Source organism: Manis javanica, chromosome X (assembly GCF_040802235.1).
Source record: "Manis javanica isolate MJ-LG chromosome X, MJ_LKY, whole genome shotgun sequence".
In the NCBI taxonomy this organism is placed as follows: domain Eukaryota; kingdom Metazoa; phylum Chordata; class Mammalia; order Pholidota; family Manidae; genus Manis; species Manis javanica.
The window spans coordinates 34,179,453-34,204,480 of record NC_133174.1 but is presented as its reverse complement, the minus strand read 5'-3'; the positions used below and the strand labels follow the sequence as shown (position 1 = coordinate 34,204,480).

The following is a 25,028-nucleotide window of genomic DNA, read 5'->3' as shown; positions in this document are numbered from 1 at the left end:
AACAAGTTTAATAACATGTCTACCTCCTGTACACATGGGAGAGACCCAGGAAAACTGAGTCTCTGAAATGGCCAAAGCCACCACCTGAAATCCCATCTCCAGCTACAGACCAAAGAAGATATTGGGGTTGGGGGCCAGTTATGGGGGTGACCAGGAAAAGCCCAGTGAACAAGGGCCAGGTTGTTATACAGATCTAGGTCATTACCTTCTTCATTGATAAGAGTTTCTAGAGATTTAGAGTTACCCCCCTCTTCCTGGTACAGTAGGGAGACACCCTTACAAATGGAGATTTCCTTATGCATGTAATTGTCTCTTACAAAAGATAACTTCTACTGGGTTTTCAGAGCTTCTTCTGTGTTTGCAGTTTGGTAAAAACTAATTCATCCTAAAATAACCCTTATGCCAAAGAAGCATATTTTGGGGTGGCAAATTCTGCTCCCATACAATACCATGCCAAGAATGTAAAGAGGTTGTGAAACATCCTTTACCTTGAAAATCAAGGATCCAAATGTTGGAATCTTTTTTTCATTGAAATCTTTATTAAGATCATTGTAGATTCTCATGCAATTATAAGAAAGAATACAAAATAATGGAGGGAGTCTAGTAACCATAATGTTGCTCATGTAATTGTACATTAATGACACTAAAATTTAAAAATAAATAAATAAATAATACAGAGGATTTTCCTAATTTCCCCAAATAGTAACATTTTGCAAAACTAGAGTACAGTATCACAACTAGGATATTGATATCGAGATACAATCCACCCCACCAGTCCTACTCACATTTCCCCCATTTTATTTGTACCCATTTGTGTGTGTACATACATGTTGTGTGTGTGCATGTGTGTGTGCACATGTGTACCTGTGTATTTAGTTCTATAAAATTTTGTCACCTCTGTAAGTTCATGTATCCACCACCAAATGAAGATACTGAGCTGTACTGTTACCAGGATCTCCCCTACTGCCCTTTTATAATAATACCTACTTCTCCCACATCCCAGTCCCTAACCCCTGCAACCACCAATCTCTTAGACCTTTTCTAAAATGTTATCAGTTCAAAAGTCTTATGTAAATGAAATCATGCAGTATGTAAACTTGTGGGATTGACTTTTTTCACTCAGTGTAATGTGCTGGAGATTCGTCCAAGTTTTTGTGGCACTAGTTTATTCCTTTTTATTGCTGAGTAGTATTCCTTGGTGTGGAACTAGCACAGGTTGTTTAATCATTCATCCATCAAAGGACATCTAAGCTGGTTCCAGTTTTTAGCTGTTATGAATAAGGCAGCTATGAACATGTATGTACAGGTTTGTGTGTGAGTGTAAGGCTTCATTTACTGGGATGAATGACTAAGAGTATAATTGCTGAGTTATATGGTAGTTGCATGTTTCATTTTGGAAGAAATCACCAAACTTTTTCCAGAGTGTCTGTACCCTTTTACATTCCCACCAACTATCTGTGAGTGATCCAGTTTCTCTCCAACCTTGTCAGCATTTAGTATTGTCACTATTTTCTATTTTAGCCATTCTCATAGGTGTGTGGCATTATCTCATTATGGTTTAATTTGCATTTCTTTGATGGTTAATGATGTTGAACATCTTTTCACATGCTCATCTGCTGTCTTTATATCCTCTTTGGCAAAATATCTCTTCATACCTTTTGACATTTTCTTTCACTTTTTTAAGAAAAAATTCATTACTATCAATTTTAACATTGAGATACATTCAATAAACTGCACACATCTTAGTGTACAGCTTGATGAATTTTGACATGTGTGCACACTCTTCCCTTTTTATAGTGAGGTATAATTGATATACAACATTATATTAGTTTCAGGTGTACAACATAGTTGATATTTGTACATATTGCAAAATGACCACTACAATAAGTCTAGATAACATCTACCACCATACATTTTTCTTGTGATGACAACTTTTAAGATTTACTCTCTTAACAACATTCAAATATGCAATACAGTATTATTAGGTATAGTACACCACGGTGTACATTACATCTCCATGACATATGTTTGTACCTTTTGACCCCCTTCATCCATTTCATCCACCACCCACCCCTAGCCTTTGGCAATCACCAAGCCGTTCTTTGTATCTCTGCACTTGTTTTTTTTGTGTTTTAGATTCCATATATAAGTAAGATCTTATGGTATTTATCTTTCTCTGTCTCACTTATTTCACTTAGCATAATGCCCTCCAGGTCCATCCATGTTGCTGTTGCAAAATGACAAGATTTTCTTTTCTTTTTTTTTTTTTTTGATGGTTGAATGATATTCCATATCCATATGTACTCTGTTTCCTTCATCCATTCATCCATTGATAGATACTTAGTTTCCTTCCATCTCTTGACTATTGTAAATAATGCTGCAATGAACATGGGGGTACAGGTATCTTTTTGAATTAGTGTTTTCATTTTCTTTGGATAAATATCCAGAAGAGGATTGCTGGATCATGTGATAGTTCTATTTCAATTTTTTAAGGAACCTCCATACTGTTTTCCATAGTGACAGCACCATCTACATTCCCACCCACAGTGCACAAGGGTTCCCTTTTCCCCACATCCTCACCAACACTCATTATTTCTTGTCTTTTTGATAATAGCCATTGTAACAGGTGTGAGGTGATACCTCACTGTGTTTTTGGTTTTCATTTCCCTGATGATTAGTGATGTTGAGCATCTTTTCATGAACCTTTTGGCCCTCTGTATATCTTCTTTGGGAAAATACCTATGAAGACCCTCTGCCCATTTTTAAATTGGATTGTTTGGGGTTTGGGTTTTTTTTTTGCTATTGAATTGTACGAGTTCTTTATATATTTTGGATATTAACTCCTTACCAGATATATGATTTGCAAATATTTTCTCCTATTCATAAGTTGCCTTTCATTTTGTTGATGGTTTCCTTTCCTGTGCAGAGCTTTTCAGTTTGCTGTAAGCCTGTTTGTTTATTTTTCCTTTTGTTGCCTTTACTTTTGGTACCAAATCTAAAAACTCATCACCAGGATGATGTCACAGAGCTTACTGCATGTGTTTTCTTCTAGGAGATTTACTATTTCAGGTTTTACATTCAAGCCTTTAGTTTATTGTGAGTTCATTTTTGTGTATGGTGTAAGATGGTGGTCCAGTCTCATTCTTTTGCATGTGACTGTCCAGTTTTCCCAACACCATTTATTGATGAGACTGTCCTTTTCCCATAATATACTCTTGGCTCCTTTGCCATAAATCATGTGTGGGTTTATATCTGGGCTCTCTATTCTGTTTTGCCCCTGTTGTAATTATATTGTTTATATTTTTAGTTTTGAGATTTGAGATTGCTTTGTGCGATACGTGGTTTGCAAATATTTTCTCCCAGGCTATAGTTTGTCTTGTCATCCTCTTCACATGGGCTTTCACAGAACAAAACTTAAATTTTGATGAGATAGAATTTGTCCATTTTTTCTTTTAATGGATTATACTTCTGGTGTCGAGTCTAAGAACTCTTTGCCTAGTCCTAGATGCCAATGATATCCCGTTGCATATATATATTTTGTCTTCTTCATCCATTCATTCATTGATAGATACTTAGTTTCTTTCTTAGATTTTGTTTTTTTCTTAAAAGTTTTATAATTTTATATTTTACATTTAATTCCAATATTTATTTTGAGTTAATTTTTGTATGAGGTATGAGGTTTAAGTCAAGGTTCATTTTTTTGCCTGTGGATGTGCAATTGCTCCAGCACCATTTCTATCCTTTCTCCATTGAAATGCTTTTGCTCTTTTGTCAAAAATCAGCTGAGCCTACATGTGTAGCTCTATTTCTTGGTTCTCCATTCTGTTCATTGATCTATATTTCTATGTTCCTATTTCTGACAGTTACACACTGTCTTCATTACTGTAGCTATAGAGTAAGACTTAATATCACATAGAGTGAGTGACTGCTCCCCTTTTATTCTTCTTTGTCAAGACTGGTTTACCTATTCTGTGGCCTGTGCCTTTCCATATAAATTTTAGAATACATTTATCTGTATCTACAAAAAGCCTTGCTGAGATTATGATAGAAAGTATATTACTCCATAGATCAATTTGGGGAGAACTGACGTCTTTCCTATGTTGAGTCTTCTAATCTATGAACACAGTATGTCCCTCCATTTATTTACATCTTTGATTTCCTTCATCAGCATTCCATATAGATGCTGTTCATGTTTTGTTAAATTTATATGTCAGCATTTCATTTTCTTTGGGGTAACTATAAATGGTATTGTGTTGTTAATTTGGTTTCCATGTGTTCTTTCTTCATATATAGAGGTATGATTGATTTTGTGTATTGATCTTGCATCCTGTGTTCTCACTGAACATGCTTATTAGTTCAAGGAAGTTATTTGGTATATTATTTGGAATTTCCTATGTAGAAAATTGTGTTATTTGCAAAGAAGGACAATTTTATTTCTTCCTTTCAAGTATTTATATGTTTAATTTCTTTTTCTTGACCTATTTCTCTGGCTAGAACTTCCAGTACTATGTCAAATAAAACTGGTGAGTGTGGGCATCCTCACCTTGGACCTGATTTTAGGGGAAAGCATTCAGTCCTTCACCAGTAAGTATGATATTAGCTATAGATTTCTTGTAAATGCTTCTTTTTCAAGTTCAAATCATTCCCCTCAATTTCTAACTTGCTGAAAGTTTTTATCACGAATGGGTATTGGATTTTGTCAAATGCTTTTTCTGCACCAATTGGCATGATTATATGATTGTTTTAGTTTTTTGATATGATAGATTGCATTGATTTTCAAGTGTTAAACCAGCCTCACATACCTGGAATAAATCCCACTTGGTCATAGTGTATAATTCTTTTGGATCCCCAAGAGAAAAGTTCCTAGAGGGGAAAAGTGCCATGTCACTCTCTAGAGGCAGGGAGGCTTACTCTGGGTCTGGAGCTTAGAGACCTACATTCAAATCCCAGCTTTGCCATTTACTAGCTCTGGTCCTTTGGCAAGTCACTTAATTCCCTAACCCCCTAGAGCTCAGTTTCTACATCTATCAAATGGGGATAACAACACCTAAATGAGAGAAATCGATGATTAGGCATTGGCTTTCTGGCACACAAGCATTTTTTAGTAAAATGGGAATATTTTAGCGGGAAAGTTATATTAGGAACAGGACAAAGAGGTACACAGCAGGTTTTATCCTAAATGATCACTGTCTCTGTAATCATTTACACTTGGGTTGTTTTTTTTTTTAATGTTTTTAGATGCTCTAATAATAGACATCACTGCAAGACACCAACAGGGTCATTCAAAGGCATTCTCATTATTAGTTATTAGCTTATTAAATAAAACAACCCTTAGTGCTCTGTGGGCCTCTACAGAACCTCCCTGTGGGAGCCCCACACTCATTAGCCACCTGGTCTGCACACACCACTTCACCCTGCCCCTTCAGGCCCATCAAAGAACACCTTGATTCTAACTCCTAATTGCCCAGGTGCTCTTTGAAACCCCCAGTCTTACTTCTTTTGATCTAATCAGGTTCTTAAATAGAGTTTAAATAAGGCAAGTCCATTTTTTGGTGGTGATGCAAGTAAATAAATTGGCTGGGAGAAGAATAATCAACAAAGGAAATGGAGTCCTGCATTTTACTTTCAATCCTGTGCTCTCTGAAAACAAATAAGGAATCAAACTAATCTATGACACTGGCTTTCAAGTATTCATGATGGTGACCCACAGTGACAGATATATTTTTATACTGTGTTCCAGTACACACACACATTCACATACGTATTTAACTAAAGCAAAAATTTAATGAAATAACTTCTTACTATCTGTGATGCATGCTAAAGTTTCCCATCTATTTTGTCACTATTATTTTTTAATGCTAGTTGCCACTACTAATGTCATGACCCACTTAATGGATCGTGAGAACCATGAGTGGGTTTCAGCCACAAAGTCATGTGTGCCCAGAGAGAACTCCTGCTAGGCTGCCAGGAACCCCAGAGCTAAGCTGTCCACAAGCCTCCCTGTGGTTGGTGTTTTGGTCAGTCAGGCTGTGAACAAATGCTCTCTTTTTCTCCTCTCAGGCTCACAGTTATAAAAGTCAGCAACATTTCCTGGGAACTCCCTTGAAAATTGCAAATGTTTGTTTAAGGGCTTCTAAATTTTCTGTGCCTAGAACACAAATAGAAAGAACATAAGTAACATTTATTCAGCAACTGAAGTTGGCCACGCACACCACGAAGAGGGCCATGTCTCACTCCAGCCTTGCACCCCAGGTCACAGGGAGACAGATCCCGAAGTCCTCTTTGAGGCCTGAGACTGCTTGTGACTCCTTTTCCAAACAGCCCAGCCCCTGTGAATAGTGAATGAGTGAGTGAGAGGGAGAGTGTGTGTGTGGAGGGGGCTCAGAGGGGACAGGGAGCAGAGATCCAGTAGTTACTGCCGCCTAAAACATAAAATATCACCTCCCCTGGTATGACTCCTGTCCCCCTCAGCCTTTCCTGACCACACCAGCTGCAAGGCCATGCAAGCCACCACTCATTCAGTGTCACAAACAGTTTCTGCCCTCTGGGGTGGAGACTTGGGTGGGCCTCTGGGAAAGACTGTCCTCTACACTGTGAAGCCGTCAGGCCCCGGGCAAATAGAAAGGAGGGATCCACCCTGCTGTTGGCAGGAAACCTGAACATGATCTGTCTCGGAGAAGGAAGTGAAGAGTCCTGTTTGAAAACAGAAAAACGGAGTATATTTCAAGATAAGAAAAAAACATTGGCTATACATGTTAACACTTATAAAGGAGGGGATTGCTGTATCTTTTATCAGAGCTGTGTCTCCCAGTCTTTGGAACTTTCTGGAGAGAAATATCATATTATTCTGTGTAACACTAGGCTAACTGGTGCCCTCAGAACTGATTTGTTCTTTTGTAGCTCTGAGATGTATTTTCCAGGCAACGTGGAGATGGGGTGAAGAAGGGACTGGCGGGCAGAGAGGCGGGCGGGCCGACGATCTGGACGTGACTGGCCGCTTTGGCTCTGATGGACCCCACCGTGGGACTGTGTGTGACGTCTTATGTGGAATGTGGCAGAAGCAAGACTGGCCGCTACCTGTAGAATGGAGTTTCTGGTGTGGGGCTGGAGAGGTAGGCCCTAGACTGGGGGACAAGCAAATAGTTCTCCCTGGAAGTTTGGTCTCAGAAACACAGCAAGGCCTGGGCATTCCCAGTTGGGGGGTTGTTAAGGCAGCCCAGCTGCAGGAGCCTTGAAGGGGTTGGGGTCTGGGGGTTCTGCCAATGAACACATCCAGCAGTGTGCAGAGGAGTACTTCTCTTCCATTACACCGACCCCTTTAGAGAAGGCTCTTCACTTCTCAGCTGGTCGGCTCTTCTGTGCCATGAGGGATTCTGGGGTGGGTTCAAGCCATCCTTGGGCAAGAGGATCAAAGGAGAGTAGGAACCCCTCCCTTTTTGTCGGGGTGAGAATAGCAGAGAACCAACAGCCAGGGACATATGTGCCCAGCACACAGTGTCCTCCAGAGGGCGGCATTTTGGTGGTCTGTCAAGAGGTGGGTGGGCTGGAGAGCTGTTGTCCTTGTGGAACCACCACAGGGAGACCTCTTAGAAACAGCCAGGGGGGTTCTGAGAAAGAGTTTTCCAAATAGCTCAGGCTTCCAGGGATTTAAATACTGTCACTTGAGTCTTTGTGTGGAACATCTTTTTTAAAGGGGAAAATATGAACCGTTTGTCTCTAGATTTTTCTCTCTCCTTTCTCAAAAGAACTGATACAATATGGCTTCAGCATTCCTATTGGCTAGAGCAAATACTGGTTTCAAAGCCTAGTTGGGATGCTGGGAGGAGAGACAGACAGGGGTAGCGGCTTGCTCATCAGATTTCCCCCTCAAGCCATTATTTCTTCTGACAGTTCAGAGACGTCCACACTTGATTCTATCAAGTTAGCTGCCTGGAGCTGCCCGAGTGTTTCGGAGCATTGCTAGTGTTCACCAATATTCTGTTCTCCTCCCCTGCTGGGCAAACGGGAGGATGATACTACCCTGCCTTGGTGAAGTTACATGTAGCTGTGTGACCTTTTTAGCTAATGAAATAGGAAAAGCAACATGTGTCAGCTCTGGGTGGAAGCATTTAAGCGTGATGCATGACTCTCCCAAGCTTCCTTTCTCTGCTGCAGCAAACCCTAGAGCCCATGTTTGGACAACAATGTCCTAAAATGGCAGATCCTTCATCAGCCTGGGTCCCTGAATGGCTATAATGAGCAGAGACCCCTAATAAGCCCACACTGGACAGGTAGCATACGCAAGAAATAACCCTTCGTAAACCATTGAACTTCGGGGGTTGTTTGTTACCACGGAATAACGTGGGCCCTCCTGACACGTACACACAGCTTTGCTTAGCAGAATCTATACAGTACCTTAATATTTCTCAAGGTACTAATTCACCAGTGATGGGGTGAGAAACATAGTGAACTCAAAACTGGAACTCTCCACTGCCTGTTCTCTCATGAGAGCTCATAATGGTCACAATTCACTGGAAACTCATTCCAGGAGACTCTGGATCTGTTTGGCAGTAACTCTCATGTTACCAGAATTCTGCTGGGGGCTGGGTGACTCTATACAAATCTGTCTTCCCAGAGGCTGTTTCAGTGTTGATACTTGTTCAAAAACATTCGGTCAAACAAATGTTAATTAAAAAGCTGGCCATCTAAACACCAGGCAGAACTGGGGCAACATTTTGCTGCTGACTCTCAGGAATCCGCTGCAATGAAAGAAAAGACATTCCTCCCAAGATGGCATCCTGTTCCTCAGTAACACAAGCTGCTATGTGTCTGCTGTGGCCTTCCATGGTTACCCAAATGCAGAGATCTGGTCTCCAGGACGCCCCTGATCCTCACTCAGTTACCATGGCCACAACACATGGTTTGACAAACAGTTCTGACCTCATCTGGTTCTCTCACATTTGAAAAGTAAGACATTTGGAGAAAGAATGTCCGTCAGCAGATTTAGAATTTTGAGTATTGTGATCAAAATGAACACAAGCCTTAACCTGGGAATCCCATTTTCCACCCATAAGAAAAAGAATGACTGCTAGAAAAATCATTTTTGTCAACCGTTGACATTTCAAAATAGAGCATATTTTAAATAATAGGACTCTATCAATGATAAATTGCCTGATTTTGATGATAGTATTGTGTATAAGAGAATGTCCTTGTTCTTAGGAAATACACACTGAGATACTTAGGGATGAAGTGTCCTGACATTTGCAATTAACTCAAAGTGTTAGTAAGAAATATTAATAATACAATAAGAGAGAGAAAGCAAATACGGAAAAAATGTTAACAACTGGGAACCTAGGTAAATGGCCAGTGTGCATTCCACTATTCTTGCAACTTTTCTGTAGGCTTCAGATTTTTCAAAATAAAAAGTTTAAAAAATTATGCATGCACCAGGTAAGTGACTTTCAAACTTTTTAACAATAACCCACAATAAAATATAAGCTGTATGCTCATATGTGGAGTATAACAATGAAGCAAAACTGAAGGAACAAAACAGCAGCAGACTCACAGACTCCAAGAAGGAACTAGCAGTTACCAAAGGGGAGGGGTGAGGGAGGCCGGGTGGGGAGGAACGGAGAAGGGGATTGAGGTGTATTATGTTTAGTACACATGTTGTGAGGCGTCACGGGCAAAACAGTGTAGCACAGAGAAGGTAAATAGTGACTCTGTGGCATCTTACAACACTGATGGACAGTGACTGCAATGGGGTATGGGGGGGACTCTATAATATGGGTGAGTGTAGTAACCACATTGTTTTTCATGTGAAACCTTCATAAGAGTGTGTATCTGACCCTGGAATTCCACTTCTAGGAATTTACCCAAAGAAAACAACTTCTCAGATTCAAAAAGACATATGCACCCGTATGTTTATCGCAGCACTATCTATAATAGCCAACATATGGAAGCAACCTAAGTGTCCATCAGTAGATGAATGGATAAAGAAGATGTGGTACATATACACAATGGAATACTATTCAGCCATAAGAAACAAATCCTACCATTTGTAACAACATGGATGGAGCTGGAGGGTATTATGCTCAGTGAAATAAGTCAGGCGGAGAAAGACAAATACCAAACGATTTCCCTCATTTGTGGAGTATAAGAACAAAGCAAAACTGAAGGAACAAAATAGCAGCAGACTCACAGACTCCAAGAAAGGACTAGTGGTTGCCAAAGGGGAGGGGTGGAGGAGGGTGGGGAGGGTGGGGAGGGAAGGAGAAGGGGATTGTGGGGTATCATGATTGATGCACATGGTGTGTGTGGGGTCATGGGGAAGACAGTGTAGCTCAGAGGAGACAAATAGGGACTCTGTGACATCTTATTACACTGATGGACAGTGACTGCAATGGGGTATGGGGGGACTCGATAATAAGGGTGAATGTAGTAACCACATTGTTTTTCTTGTGAAACCTTCATAAGAGTATATATCAATGATATCTTAATTAAAAAAAAGAAAAAAAATATGTAAGTTGTATGCTGCCACCAACATACATGTACATACATATATAATCTGAACAAACACATATAAATAAAAACTTTTACAAAGCAATACTTACTCTTATTACACAGGATGCCCTGTGACTTTTCTGTTCTATCTCGGTTTTTTAAATGTAACCTGTTTAATTGCACTGGTGACCACTAATGGTCACAAAAACATTCCTGCCTCAATGGTGCCTCCTGCCACATTTCTAATACCTAGTATTACCTACAGACACCAACACTGTCACCATGAAGAAATGACAGCTCCATGCACCCTGAATCCATGTGGGCTTTGAAAACCCACCACTTCAAATACAGAGAGGAACTCAGGACATTAAGATTAAGTTTTTCCAGAATGGTGACACATGTAGTCTTCATGAGATGTGTGCAATGAAGTATTTAGCAGACAGCCTTCGCTCTGGCACTCAGGCCTAGGGGCTTACAGTTGGCCAACTCCCATCCTGGGAAATCTCTCAGACCCCCTTCCCAGCTACTGGCCGCCTCTCTTCCACTTGGCTGCTACTCAGTCCCAAAGTGTGCAGCCCATAATAATTTCCATACCTAATGGTAAATCCAGGCTGGAGACTCCCTGCCCTGCTAACATAGCATCTCTGTGTCTTCTGGACACTCTTCCCATGAAATGCTAAGAGGATTTGTGGCCTCCCCAGAGATTCACAATACATGTTTGCATATGAAAGACTCTGAAAAGTGCTGCAGTATTGAAACCTAGTTAACTTTTTTTTTAATTTTAGGATTTTACAAATATATTTGTTCCACAAACACTCCCCTTCTTTTTATCCCTACCCTGCCCTAAAGATCCATTTCAGCTAAGGCCACCCCTTGGGAATAACTGTGGAGTAAATGAAACAGGTCTTTGTTTTAAATGCTTCCTAACACATATCAGACCCCAGAAATCGCTGCCACCTCCTTGGGACTAAGACCCTCTCCCATCCCCCTTCTCTCCTGTTCTGTCCATCTTCCTGGATGCCAGGGCCCCAGGCCCCTGGGGGAGGGACTGGATGATTGTGGTAGAAAACAAAGGGATTGAGTTTACTGGGTTGTCTGGCTATAAGAATTGGCACAGTTCTTAGTATTTATTTAGCCAATGGATTGATTCTAATTCAGGCATTGTGGACTGTATCCTGGAAGGTGGGGGGAAGGGTTGGGGATGGAGCCCTGTAGCCCTAGGAGCTTCCAATTCCTAGTCTTTTCTTCCAGCTGATGCCCATGTGACATGAGCAGAAATCCATCCTGCATCCCCTCCACCCCCAGCCACCACCATGGCATTTCCCAGGGTTCCCCTCTTCCTAGGGCCCTCTTTGTAGGCAAAGTGTTTCTTCCTACCTCTGCTGGAATTTTCACCACCTGCCCCAACCTGTTCCCCTTTTCCCCCACCACAAACACCCTCAAGCCCAGTTAATGAAACTTTCCTCCACTGTCCAAGGCAATTTGGGCCATCCCAGTGTGGCAGGGTCAGTTCACCTCTAGACAAATACCACGTGGTGGGCCACACTGAGCAGGAGACTAGAGCCAAAGAGAAACCTGGTGTTATGGCCCGAGCCTCCCATTCCATAAGAGAGAAGGCTGTTCGACAGCGAGGCATTGACCAGCCCCTCAGTGGTGTTGGCGGCCTGCTCTGCTGGGGCCCTCGGGGCCAAGAGCTTGGAGAGAAGACTGCTGAACCTGCTCACCGTGGTGGCCTCTGGTTCTGGGGACGGGCCTGGACTGGACATGGTGAGGTTCAGCTCCTCGGGGTCCACACAGAGGCCTTCAGAGGAGCGTCCAAAAGCCACCTGGCAGATGTCCAGGCCCGCCACAGAGCTGGGGGAGACACACAGCACATCAGCTACATACCCAGAGCTCTCCATCCAGTCCTGCAGCCACTTCAGGCGGCAGTCGCAGCGCCACGGGTTGTGAAAGAGAAAGAGGCGACCCAGGAAAAAGCCAGGCTGGAAGGCGGCCCCAGTGAGCACCATAAGGTGGTTGCTGTTGAGGTGCAGAGTGAGGAGTCCTGAGAGGTTCTGGAAGGCACCCTCCTCCACGAAGGCGATACTGTTGCGGTCCAAGTAGAGCAGCTCAAGCTCGGCCAGGTCAGTGAACCACGCACGTGACACGAGGCCCAGCGCGTTGCCGCCCAGGTTGAGCATGCGCAAGCGGTGCAGGCCGCGGAAGGCCTCAGCCGGCAGCGCGGCCAGCAGGTTGTCATTGAGCAGCAGGTGCTCCAGGGCGCCGCAGTCACGGAAGGCGCCAGAGTGCACAGTGCGGATGCGGTTGACCTGCAGGCTGAGCGAGCGCAGGCGCCGCAGGCCCTGCAGCGAGCTGGAGGCCACGGCTTCAATGCGGCTGCGCTCCAGGTGCGCCTGCGTCAGGTTGGCCAGGCCACGCAGAGCGCTGGGCACACGGCGGAACAGGTTGTCGAAGGCGGCGAGCTCGCGCAAGGCGGGCAGCTCGGCCAGGAGGCGCTCGGGCACACTGAAGAGGCGACAGGCGGCCAGATCGAGGCGGAGTAGGCGGCCCAGCGCCGTGAAGGTGCGCGCGTGCAGGTAGCGCAGGTCACCGTTGTGTGCCAGGTGCAGCTCAACCAGTCGCGACAGGCCCTTAAAGGCGCCGGGCGTGATGAAGGACAGGTTGTTGTGGCGCAGCGACAGGCGGCGCAGCGACGGCAGCGTGCCAAAAGCCCGTTCGCCCAGGAGGCGCAGGCCGTTGCGGTCCAGGTCGATGGAGGCCGCCTCGCATGGGAACTCGTCTGGCACCCGCAGGAGGCCGGCGCGGTCGCAGCGCACCTGGCAGCCATGCTCTGTGCTGCTGCAGACACAGGCTGCGGGGCAGGTGCGCGTGCAGGCCTCAGGGGCCCCAGCACTGGGTAGGCCAAGGACCACTGCTGGGGTGGGGATGGGGGATTGAGGAGGGGAGAGAAAAGACAAAAAAAGGGACAGTCAGCCCACGGGTTGCCCCAGGTAAAATGCTACCTGTCCACATGGCAGGATTCAGCCCTCCACCAAGTTCTCATACCTCCTACATAACGTGTCCTCCAAATGGCCTCTTTCTGCCTCCAGACCTTATACAAGGTTCTCCATCCATGATGCCCTCCCCTTTGCTTTCTAGTTATTTTCATCAGCAAAACTCATCTGGAATTCTGGTATCTGACCCCATTCTAAACCCCCTCCTGACTGTATCATCACTCGCGCTCTTCTAGAATGAGGCTTAGAAGATTCATTGTCTGCATGTGTAGGAGGACCTGGAAGGTATCACTGTGGCCTGGGCTCTAGTCCTGGGCTGTCTGGTATTGTAGCCACTAGGCACATGTAGCTATTGGGCATTTGAAACGTGGCTAGCCCAAAATGAGATGTGCTGTTGAAGTATAAAATACAATCCAGATCTCAAATATCTGTTTAGTACAAAAAAAAGGTAAATTATCTCATCAATAATTTTTATAATACTTACATGGTGAAATGATACTTTAGATATGCTGGGTTAACTAAAATATTAAAATTAATGTAAACTGTTTCCTCTTACTGGCTACTTAGGAAATTTAAACACACGTGGCATGTATTATATTTCTATTGGTGTAGCTCTAGTCCCTCCTACCATAAGAATTCAAGTCCTGAAAACCCCACTGGGCAAATTAAGCCTCCTGAAGAAGAGAGGATTAAGGAACAGGAGGTTGGAAATGAAAGAAAAGCTTGCAGATCTTTTTTTTCTTTAACAGTCACTAAAATTAAGCCACAAGGACAGAATACCAAATAAACTATCAGTGACCTTCTGCAGCTCAAGAAAATAATTATATGCGCTGTGCAGTTAATTTCCACTCACCAGCCCTTGCTCTCTAGAGACATTTTTACATCATCACAGGAAAGAATGGTGCATATAAATTAATTTTGTTGTGAGCATTTGAATGGAGGATCAGATAAAGACTTCAAAGCCCTCCAGTAGGCTTGCCATCTGCAGCAAAGCAAAATTGCATGGTGTGATGCCCTGCAGTAGCCAAAGGTCCCAAGCCCCATCTTTAGTCCCATAGAAAATGCACAGATTTTATTTTTCTGGCCAGCAGCAGCTCGCAGGTGGAGTGTGCGTGATGTGAAATTCCTGCAGAGGAACAGAGGAACCCAGTGTAAAGCTAACCACTGATATTCACAATTTCTCCCTCTCCTCAGCAGCACTCCCAAATTCATAGCAAACACCCTGGCCTACCATGTGTCCCTTTCACCATGTACACATTACCCTAGCTGGCCTACCCAAGCCACTGCGGGAACCCGAAAGTGTGACCACACAAGGCATGTGTAGAATATACTTGCTGCTGCCTCTCTAGATTTGCTGCACTTCCAGTGTCTTGTCAGTACATCTGTTGTGGACACTCCATGTTTTCTCAGCTGCTGGGAAGGGGATTCAGCCCTTTCAGACTTGGCTGGAGAACACTCAGCCCTTTGAACAACTCTTCAATTGTAAACTGTAGCTAGTTCCACATTCTGACATTTCAGAGGCTTAACTTAGCTTTTGAGAACTGTGAACTAGACACCAAGCTTCCATCAAGATTCTTGGACCCTTTGCTGAGCTTGGCTGTAAAAAGAGCAGCTGCTGGGCTGGAGGGACACCCTGTTAGAGAGACAGGGCCAAGAATATAACCTTAACTCCAGGTGTCAGCTGGACAGAGGTGGGACCTTTTTCTATTAACTCTTCCAACTGGGTCAAATAGAAGGCATCAGATTTCCTTACAAATAGTCCTTTATTCTACTCTCTTCTCCTTTCTAATTAAGAGAAGTGCAATCTCAACCATATGACTCATGTTTCTACTTGACAATAGCTAACGTTCTGGGCACACTGTACGGCTCAGTAAATGTTTGCAGAACTAAATGGAATTGATGTCTTCCTCTGTAATGATTCCTGTTGGAGGATGTCACTGATTTTTTAAAAAATTCTCTGCCAAGGAATTCATGGGATTATGACAGAATACAATCATTTTGCTTGTATAATGCAAGAGATCAAAAATGTAGTTGCCAGTTATTAAAAAACATGTGCCAGGGGGGTGGGAGTGAAACTTCTTATTGTATATCCTTTTTTCCTGTCAAATTTTGAACCATGTGAATGTATTACCTATTTCAGAAAATAGACTGAAGTTTATTTTAAATTTTAACTAAACACTCAAGATGTTGTCATTGTTTAGAGACCTGTTTTCAACCTCTTGAACTTTGAGAGCCATTAGGAGTAACTAAGTTACAGGATTATTTAGTGACATTTAAATCAAATCAAGTAAATTCTCAGAACAGACAACCAAACTCCAGTATTGATTTATCCAATATGAAAAACTAAGTATATACCTAGTGATCCAGAAAAACAGGACACCAAAACAAAATGTTTAAAAATAATAACATATTCAGGTACATTCTGCTTGCAATAATGGCAGAGTAGCTTGTATCAGATAACATTTCACCCGATAGCTAGTGTAAACTCTGGAAAAAATATTTTTTAAAAATGTTTGCCTTCTTAAGATTGTATATCAATGATATTTTATGTTTGAAGGCACTAGGGAACAACCTAAACAGGCAACCAGAGTAGATACAACCCTTGAAAGAAGAGAAATAAACTAGATGAGAACTACATTTAACTGGCTTTTCCTCTTGGGGTGTTTTCAAGTCCATACTGAGCATGGGTAGTAGAGCTTATGCAGAAAGCAAGAGTCTTATTGGGTTGACAAGTTAGAGGTCAGAGTGTATAGCTGCCACAGTGCCTAGAAATTGAGGTGGGAAAACATAGAAAAGAGTGGCCACAAAAGAGGAGCCATGCCATTAGCATACAGACTCCCCTTAGATCCTTGTTAGACTGCTAAGTGCGTTGGCGTGGAGTGACTTCAAGGAGCCAAGAGCTGAAGGCCAAAAGAGCTAAACAGAGATTCCAGCAATTTCCCAGTAATAAGAGACAGTTTAAGAGTTCAAGGTCCACCAAGTCAGAAGGGCTTGTAAAATACATGGAGCTTTCCATTGAAATCCCAGAAGGCCACACCTTAGGAGCAAAGACAATTTCCCAGGACAAAGGGCAAAACTGAAGTAGGCCTACCCTCACAAAGCCTAAAACCAAGCCTCCCAAGATCCAGGTTATCTGCTAAGATAATTTAACTGAATAGCCAAAACAAAATTCAACACTCTTCAAAGGAAGATAAGAGAATCTAGAGTTTCTACAACTATCATCTATGATACCTGGTATACAGTCAAATGATGCTAGATAATAGAAACGCAGCAAGACATGACACTTACCAAAAGGAAAACAAATAGTTAACAGAAGCAGATTCAGAGGCAGCCCAAATGTTGGAATTAACAAACAAGGATTTATTATAAATATGTTAAGGAATTTACAAAAAAAGATGGATGTAACGGGTGAAGACATGGGGATTTTGAATTTTAGAAAAGATATGGAAACTGTTGAAGTGAACTCAATGGAAATCTTAGTACTGAAATTATATCTGAACTTCTAAAAAAATCATTAGATAAGAAAACAGCAAATTAGACACAGAAGGAAAAAAGAGTCATGAACTGGAAGAGAGGATAAGTCAATAGAAATTACCCAAAGTAAAGTAAAGAGAGAAAAAAGACTGGAAAAAATATGATTACAACTTTAATCACCTGTGGGACAGTATCAAGCAGACTAATATGCATGCATCTGAAGTCCCAGAGGAGGGAATAGAGAGAATATGGCAAAAAAAATAATGGAAGACAATTTCTTGATTAAAAACAGTAAGCTCGGCAATTCCCACTAATATCTCTCTCTCTCTCTCACACACACACACGCACACACACATGCGCGCACACACGGTACATCATAGTCAAACTGCTGAAACTGAAGATAGAGAAAATTCATTAAAGCATGTGTGGGTAAAATTCCAATATTTCCAGAATCTGTCACCTGGCTTTAGTGCATCTCTATATCAATAGGTGTTTCAAGGGTGGACAGAATGGCCACATATCAATAGATAATTACAAGGGCCTGCAAGGGTGCTAGGGTTTAGCTAGACTGGAGAGGTTGGGTGGAGCTCTCTTCTGCTGCAGCCTGGTCAAGGAAAGAGACGGGACGACAGCTTGTAAGAAATAAATGGGTTTCTTAAACTTTATTTCTCCCTTTGATGATTTTGGTTTCAAAGGTATTTTGCCCTAGGATATTTCCCCCATACTTACAGCATCCAAAGAAAAAAGACACATTACGTAGAGTAAACAATGAAAAAGTGACTCACTTCTCAGAAACAACAGAAGCTATAAGACAATAGAATTATATCTTTTAAACTGCTGGACAAAAAGCAAAATCTGGCAACCTAGAATTCTACAGTCAATGAAAGTATCTTCAGAAATGAAGAAAAATAGAGAAACTTTCAAGTTAACAAAATCTGAAAAAATTTATCTCCAGCAATTCTGCACAAGAAACGAAGACATTCTTTAGCCTATAGGAAAATACTAGATGAAAATCAGATCTACAGGAAGGAATGAAGAGTAATGGAAATGACAAATATGTCACTAACCATAAAATATTACTCTTTTCTCATCTTAATTGCTTAACAGACAAGTGACTATTTAAAGCAAAAATAACAAGATACTGTGGAGTTTATAACATATAAATAAATGAAAAGTATAATAGCAATAGCATAAAGGATGGGAAGGGAAGTAAGCTGAATTGTACTCATAAGGATCTAACACTATACATGAAGCAGTACAAGATTAATTCAAGGTAGACCACAATAAATTAAAGATTCATATTGGAATCCCTGGAAAATAAAAAAAGAATCTTGACCCCTACTTCACACAATACACAGAAATTCATTTTAGATGGAGCATAGACCCAATGTAAAAGCTAAAACTATAAAGCTTCTTGAAGATAACATAGAATATCTTTGTAACCTAGTGATAGACAAAGATTTCTTAGGACAAAAAAAAATATTAACCATAAAAGAAAAAAATTAATGAATTGGACTTCATCAAAATAAAAAACTTCTGCTCTTTGAAAGACACTGTTAAGAGAATGAAAAGATGGGCCACAGAGTGGGAGGAACTATCTGTATATTTTCTCTGTATATAGCTCATAAAGGACTTGGATACAAAATATATAAAGAACTCTCTAAATTCAATAATAAGAAAACAGACAACCCAATTAATAAATGGGCAAAATGTTTGAAGAAATACTTTACCACAAACAATATACAGAGGGCTAACACATGAAAAGATGGTCAACATCATTAGTTGTTAGGGAAATGCAAATTAGAATTGCATCCTATTAGAATGACTAACATTAGAAAGACTGACCATACCAAGTGTTTGAGAGCCTTTGGAACAATTGGAACTGTTTTAGACTGCTGGTGGGAATGTAAAATGGTACAACCACATTTGGAAACAATGTGGCAGTTTCTTTAAAAGTTAAACATACACCTTCTTTATGATCCATCCATTCTATTTCTAGGGAAATGGAAGCATATGTCCACATAAAAGACTTGAGAAGGAATGTTCACAGCAGCTTTATTCATAATAACCCAAAACTGGAAACAACGCAAACACCCATCATGAGTTGAATGGGTAAATAAATTATGATATATCCATACAATGGAATATTACTCAGTGATAAAAGGGAATGGACTATTGATACATGCAACATGGATGAATCTCAAGATAGTTCTACTGAGTGAAAGAAACCAGAAAAAATAAAGAGTACTTATGATAGGATTCCACTTACATAAAATTCTAGAAACTGCAAATTAGTCTATAGTAACAGAAAGATCAGTGGTTGCTGGGGGATGGGTGGAGAGCAAGGTGGGCAGGAGGGAGGGATTACAAAGGGGGAAGAATCTTGGAGGTGATGGATTTGTTCATTGTCTTGATTGTGCTGAAGGTGGTTTCAGAGGGGTACACCTTAAATATGTTCAGTTTGTTATATGTTGATTATACCTCAACAATGATGTTTTTCAAAAAGATACCTTTAAGGAAAGGAGTACTCACAGTATACATATTTAAAACTTATACAAAATATAAAAACAACCCATACAAATGAATAATGAAAAGATAGACAACTAAATAAAAAATGGGTGAAAGACTTCAACACTTTACAAAAGAATATATTAAGTGGTCATTAAGCACATGAAAAAGTGCTCAACATCATTAGCCATTAGGGAAATGCAAATTAAAATCACAATGAGATTTCCTTACACACCCACTAGAATGGCTAAAATCCAAAAGACTGACAATCTCAAATGTTGGTGAGGACATAGAACAAAACTGGATTGTCTTACATTGCATGTGGGAGTGGAAAATAGTTCAGTAACTTTGGAAAACTTTGGCAGTGTCTATTAAAGCTAAACATACGCCTACTCTATGACTCAGCAATTCCACTGGTAGGTATTTACCAAGAGAAATGTTTTTAAAATGTCCACATAAAGACTGTACAAGAATGCTAATAGCGGCTTATTCATAATACATAAAAACTCAGTAGAGTGCAGAAATAAGTTCTAACATATTCATACAATACTACTCAGCAATAAAAAGAAACAAACTACTGATACAAACAAAAACACTATCTTGAGTAAAAGACACAAAAGAATACATACTATATGGTTTCATTTATATACAGTCCTAGAACAAAGCTGCTGGCAGTGGCTCTAGGAACTCAACAGAACAAGGTCTGGAGATGGACTCCAGCCCAAAAGACAGCAAATACCTATAGGTATTTGGACATAATTTAGGAATGTTATGTGCATATACAAGACTACTCAAATTAATTTAACTTTATGGGTTTCTGTTGCTCTTATAACGACCAACTTTTAATTAGTGTTTTGCTCAGGGCTAAGCTTTTTACATACCTTTTTTTCATTTAATTTTATGACAACCCTGCAGGGTAACTATTATTTTCTTCTCACAAAAGAGGAAACTGAGGTTCAGGGTGGTTAAGCGACACTAACCTTTTTTTTTTTGTCTTTCTACTATGCTATTATCCTCCCCCACACACACCCCTAGGCTTTCTGAGCTTCCGCTTCTCTAACTGTAAACAGAAGGGCCTGAACTTTCTGACCAAAGGGGGCCCTTCTGGCTCTCATTTTCCATGGCTGGACAGCAGCTGTTGCCAACCACAGCCTCTAAGAAAAAAATATCCCACTCATAGCCCCACGTGCCTCTGCCGCTTCCTCCCAGATACAGCTGTTTGGACCTTGGGTGAACATTTTACCCAAGCAGAGCCAATCAGATTCCTTCCTTTCACGTGAACATGGAACAGGCAGTGAGATCATGTGAGCATCAACCTGTAAAGCACTGGGGCTGGGGTTTGTACCAAAGCCATGTGCAAGTCAAAGTTATAGGGGAGCAGGAGCCAGGGACAAGGTGGGAAAGCTGGGGTGCAGAGAGAGGACTAGATTCAACGCAAAAATCAGAGATGGAGATCAAGGAAAGTGGGAAGCTGCTGGCAGGCTCTCTAGTTCCTGTAAGGCCCTACTATAGACGTTTCTGTGACATTTCCCCATTTTTATTTCACAAACTCACTCAAACCGTCTGTGTGGAGTGGATTCCTGTTCCTTGCAACCAAACCACCTCTGATAGTAGTGGACATCTGACACCTTTTCCCTCTACTCAGCACCTTTTAAGCACTCTGTCTACATTTATGGAATTTCCTATATTTTAAGTCCTGCCTCAGGAAATAAGCCAGAAACCCTCTGTCCCAACTTCCCTTGCAGTTAGGGCCCAGGCACATGACCTAACTTACTCGCTCAGACATACCCAGCAAGGTCCGGATTCAGAAGCAGGTGCCAGGCAGAAACCATTTTCTGGCCAGGATGGTGGCAGAAGCATCTAGCTTTCAGGCTGCCATGGTGGAATTTCTGGCACCCAACACCCAGCATGATGTGTGTGAGCTCAGGTGTGTCTACCAGTAGTGGTGGCCACAGGGTCTTTCCTGGAACTGCCCCACTAACTGGTTTAGGCATTGCTCCAGGCAGGAACCAAGCAGGAAGACTGAGAATACCTAACATCCCTGAATAAACCCCTTCTCAGCTTCAACAACCTAGAGTGGGTTTCCATGGTTTGCAACAAGATCCTTGAGCAACATCCTAAGTAAGGCAACTTCCATTAATCTCTTGAGTACTGGCTCCTCCCCTTTACCCCAAAGAACCTCATGTTCTCTTCACATCGAAAGAGGGAACGACTCAAATTCAGGACCAGGCTGTGCTCCCCAACCTAAAGGAAGCTCCTTGCCATTCATTGAGAGGAAATGTAAAAAAATGGGACCCAAAATTGTTTGGGCCATCCCTGATTTTTCCAAACCCAAATGAAAAATAGACTCTCCTGGACTCAGCAGTGATCATTCCCAAAACACATCTCCTTGGCTGTCCAGAGCTGAGTTCCATGGGAATACCTAAGCCAGAAAAACAGTCACCAAATTAAAATAAAGATCACAGCTTATGAGAAGAGAAGGTCAAATTCATTGGCAGTTGCTTAGCAATTTCTCTTCTTGCTCCAGTATTTTGGGGAAGGATCTATGTGGAACTCTGAAAAGGCTTCAGTGCTTTTATTCCCAGTCTGAGATAGGGAGGGGAATGGTGGGAGCCATGCTACTCAAGCTGTGTAGCAAAGCTCAGGCTGGAGGAGACTCCCACAAAGCAGGGGCCTTCACAGCTGGCTCCCCCTATTACCGACCTTGATTTTGTTTTTCTCCATTATACTATTAGCTTTGCTTTTGCTTGCATTTTTGCCAAAGACTAAGCTAACCTTTGCTAAGCGATACAGAAAGGAGGAGAACATAAACTTTCCAGAAGCTTTTCAGGACAGTGCTCCTGAAGAATAGAACACGCAGGGGCCAGACGGCAATCTTGGCATAGAATACCAAAACCTGCAGGTAGCTAGTCAAACATTGACTGCCCCATCTCCACCTAAGTGGGAATGCCCCCCTTGTTTGCAATGCTAGTGAAATTAGTGATGAAGAGTTTTATAGGAAAATTAGAGAAATAGAGTTATAGGGGAATACTGAATGGAATAACCCTGTCTGACACTTAATCAATCTTCTCACGTTTTCTTCTATTTGCTACTTCTATAGTTTTTCTTCTTTCTTCCTGATTACAGCCCTTTACTAGAATTCGTGCCTCATACGTGAAATTACCAAGTACCATAATTTTTCCAAGTGGTAAAGATACCTCAAGACAAGTGCTGGGCATAGAAGCCATGGGGCATAAATCTACAAAGAAGTAAAAAGCTAACATTTTCAAAGAACATTACTTCTCTCTCACTCACCAGCTTTACATCTCCCTGTATGGCCCTGGAAGATGGCTGGTTAGCCAGAGATGGGTAAGATTCCTCAAGGGAGGAACAACCTAAGACAGGCACAGTCGCAGGAGGGCCATCAGGTGAGAAAATGGGGGCCAACAGAGGTGAGGCTTAGAACCTCACCCCCCCAGTTTTGAGAGAAATCTTCTACACCTGTGGATGTTTTGTTGCCCTTGTTCAGCTTGGATTAATACCTAGTCTACAGGCACAGGCCTGATCATCTACACTTGCCCTCTTACAGCACCAAATCATGCTTTCTATCTATATCTTGCATCTACCTATTACATCACATTTTATTAGAAATGTAAAGGAGAAATTGTGAGATTCACATATAAAGTATAAAAATCAAATGAATAATCATACATCATATTTGACTTGATTGTTTATAGTTTTAAGATTTATAGTTAAAACAGAAACAGTTTCTATGATATGAATGCCCTTGCATTGTTCACCATGTAAGAACTTGTTTAGTCCCTGCAGTAGTGGAGTCATGGAGAGCTGTGTAGCATATGTCAGGGAGATTTTGGTATCCACACAGAAGAAAGAGAAATGTAGATAAGAAAGGGAAATTTAGTTTGCTGCCTACTGTGCCCCATAAAGGGGTATAAGGTGAAGATATGAGTTTATGATTTTAGATTGATGATAAGTTGATTAAAGCCTCTAAGAATATTTTTGTGGGAAAGAATCCTAGCTAATTGTGGCAGTAGGTGACCTGTATTTCACCCTGAGCTGATAGACTCCATAGTCACTGCTGCATACTGCACGCTCCTATGGTCACATGCACTACTTAGAAACTGCGTTGCATAGAAACGTAAAACATAAAAGAGTACAAGTTGCTAAGAAAAGTTTTGGTCAAAGAACAGAAAACAATCACCTGTCTAACACTTGACCAACCATGAATAGATTAGAAAGAAGAAGAAAGAAAAAAGCTTGCCTATACCTATTAATCAATTGTCTATACCAATTAATCAACAGAACAATAAAAAAATCATATCCTTGTGCAAAATGGTATAAATAAAGCTGTCATCAGCACTTTGTCAAGAGACCACCTCTATCTGACTCTGTGTCCTGTCTCTCCGTGCACCAACTCCATCTCATCCTTTTGGGCTTCACACCCCTCTCCCCCCCCGCTGGAGCTGGACTCTGGCAGGGGAAGATGAGACATTCAGCAGGATTGCCATGGGCTCAGGACTGCTCCATGCTCAGCCAGCCTCTGTCACAGCTCCGGATCCACATAGGTGGCTTCACCAAATGTTCAGTCTGAAAACACTCATCCTAATGGCTCTGCCTCTCACTCGAGTTCTCTCCTAAACTCTGATGCCACTGCCTGTCATCTTTGCTCTCTCATACTGCCTTTTTTGTTTGTTTTTTAAACCTCAGAGAACCTTTCTACATCTCGGTTTTCCCATCTGTAACAGACAGACAATTATGAGGAATACATGAGTTGTGATGCTTGAAACAGCTGTGACAGCATTGGGCCAAGCTAATAGCAGGTTCCATGAGCCACTGTTGTCACAGGATTAAATCTCACCAAGGGGCCAGTACTTCAACGACCACAGGGAAATCCACCCCAGAGTGGAACGTATGACACCAAGTATCAGAATACTGAAGTTATTAGTATAAGTAGACATCAAGTAAGAGTATAGAATGGTTCTCTACCTGGGTGACACGTTAGAATCATCTGAGGAGCTTTTAACCAATTCATAAGTCACAATGTCCAAGTCATACACCTGACTAATTATAGTAGAATCTTCAGGGCTGGAACCAGGCATTGGTACTGTTAAGGCTCTGCAGGTGATTCCAGTATACAACACAAGTCAAAAACCAGGGTCTAGGTGGACCAACTTTATAAAAATTGGATTCATCTGTGTAGTAGGAAATGTTGCAAGGTGTCCCAAAGTCAGTAGAAGGAGGGACATAATAAATATCAGAGCAGAAATAAATAAAATTGAGAAGAATAAAACAATGGAAAGATTCAATGAAACCAGGAGCTGGTTCTTCAAGAAAATAAACTAAATAAATAAACCCCTAACCAGACTTATCAAAGAAGAGAGTCTACACATCTAAACAGAATCAGAAAGGAGAAAGGAAAAATCACTACAGACACCACAGAAATACAAAGAATTACTAGAGAATACTATGAAAAATTATATGCTAACAAACTGGATAACCTAGAAGAAATGGGCAACTTTCTAGAAAAATACAGCCTTCCAAGAATGACCCAGGAAGAAACAGAAAATCTGA

At 41.6% G+C, this 25,028-nt stretch overlaps 1 protein-coding gene across 1 annotated transcript in view; it reads right to left on the bottom strand.

Annotated features, from left to right (window-relative positions):
- Positions 1-567: 567 nt before the first annotated feature.
- Positions 568-25,028, bottom strand: part of NYX (nyctalopin) — a 38,149-nt gene continuing 13,688 nt past the window's right edge. The window contains exon 6 of the mRNA XM_037001485.2: positions 568-13,396. Coding sequence (XP_036857380.2) covers positions 12,000-13,396 — 1,397 coding nt within the window. The 3' untranslated portion in view covers positions 568-11,999. The remainder of the gene's footprint in view (positions 13,397-25,028) is intronic.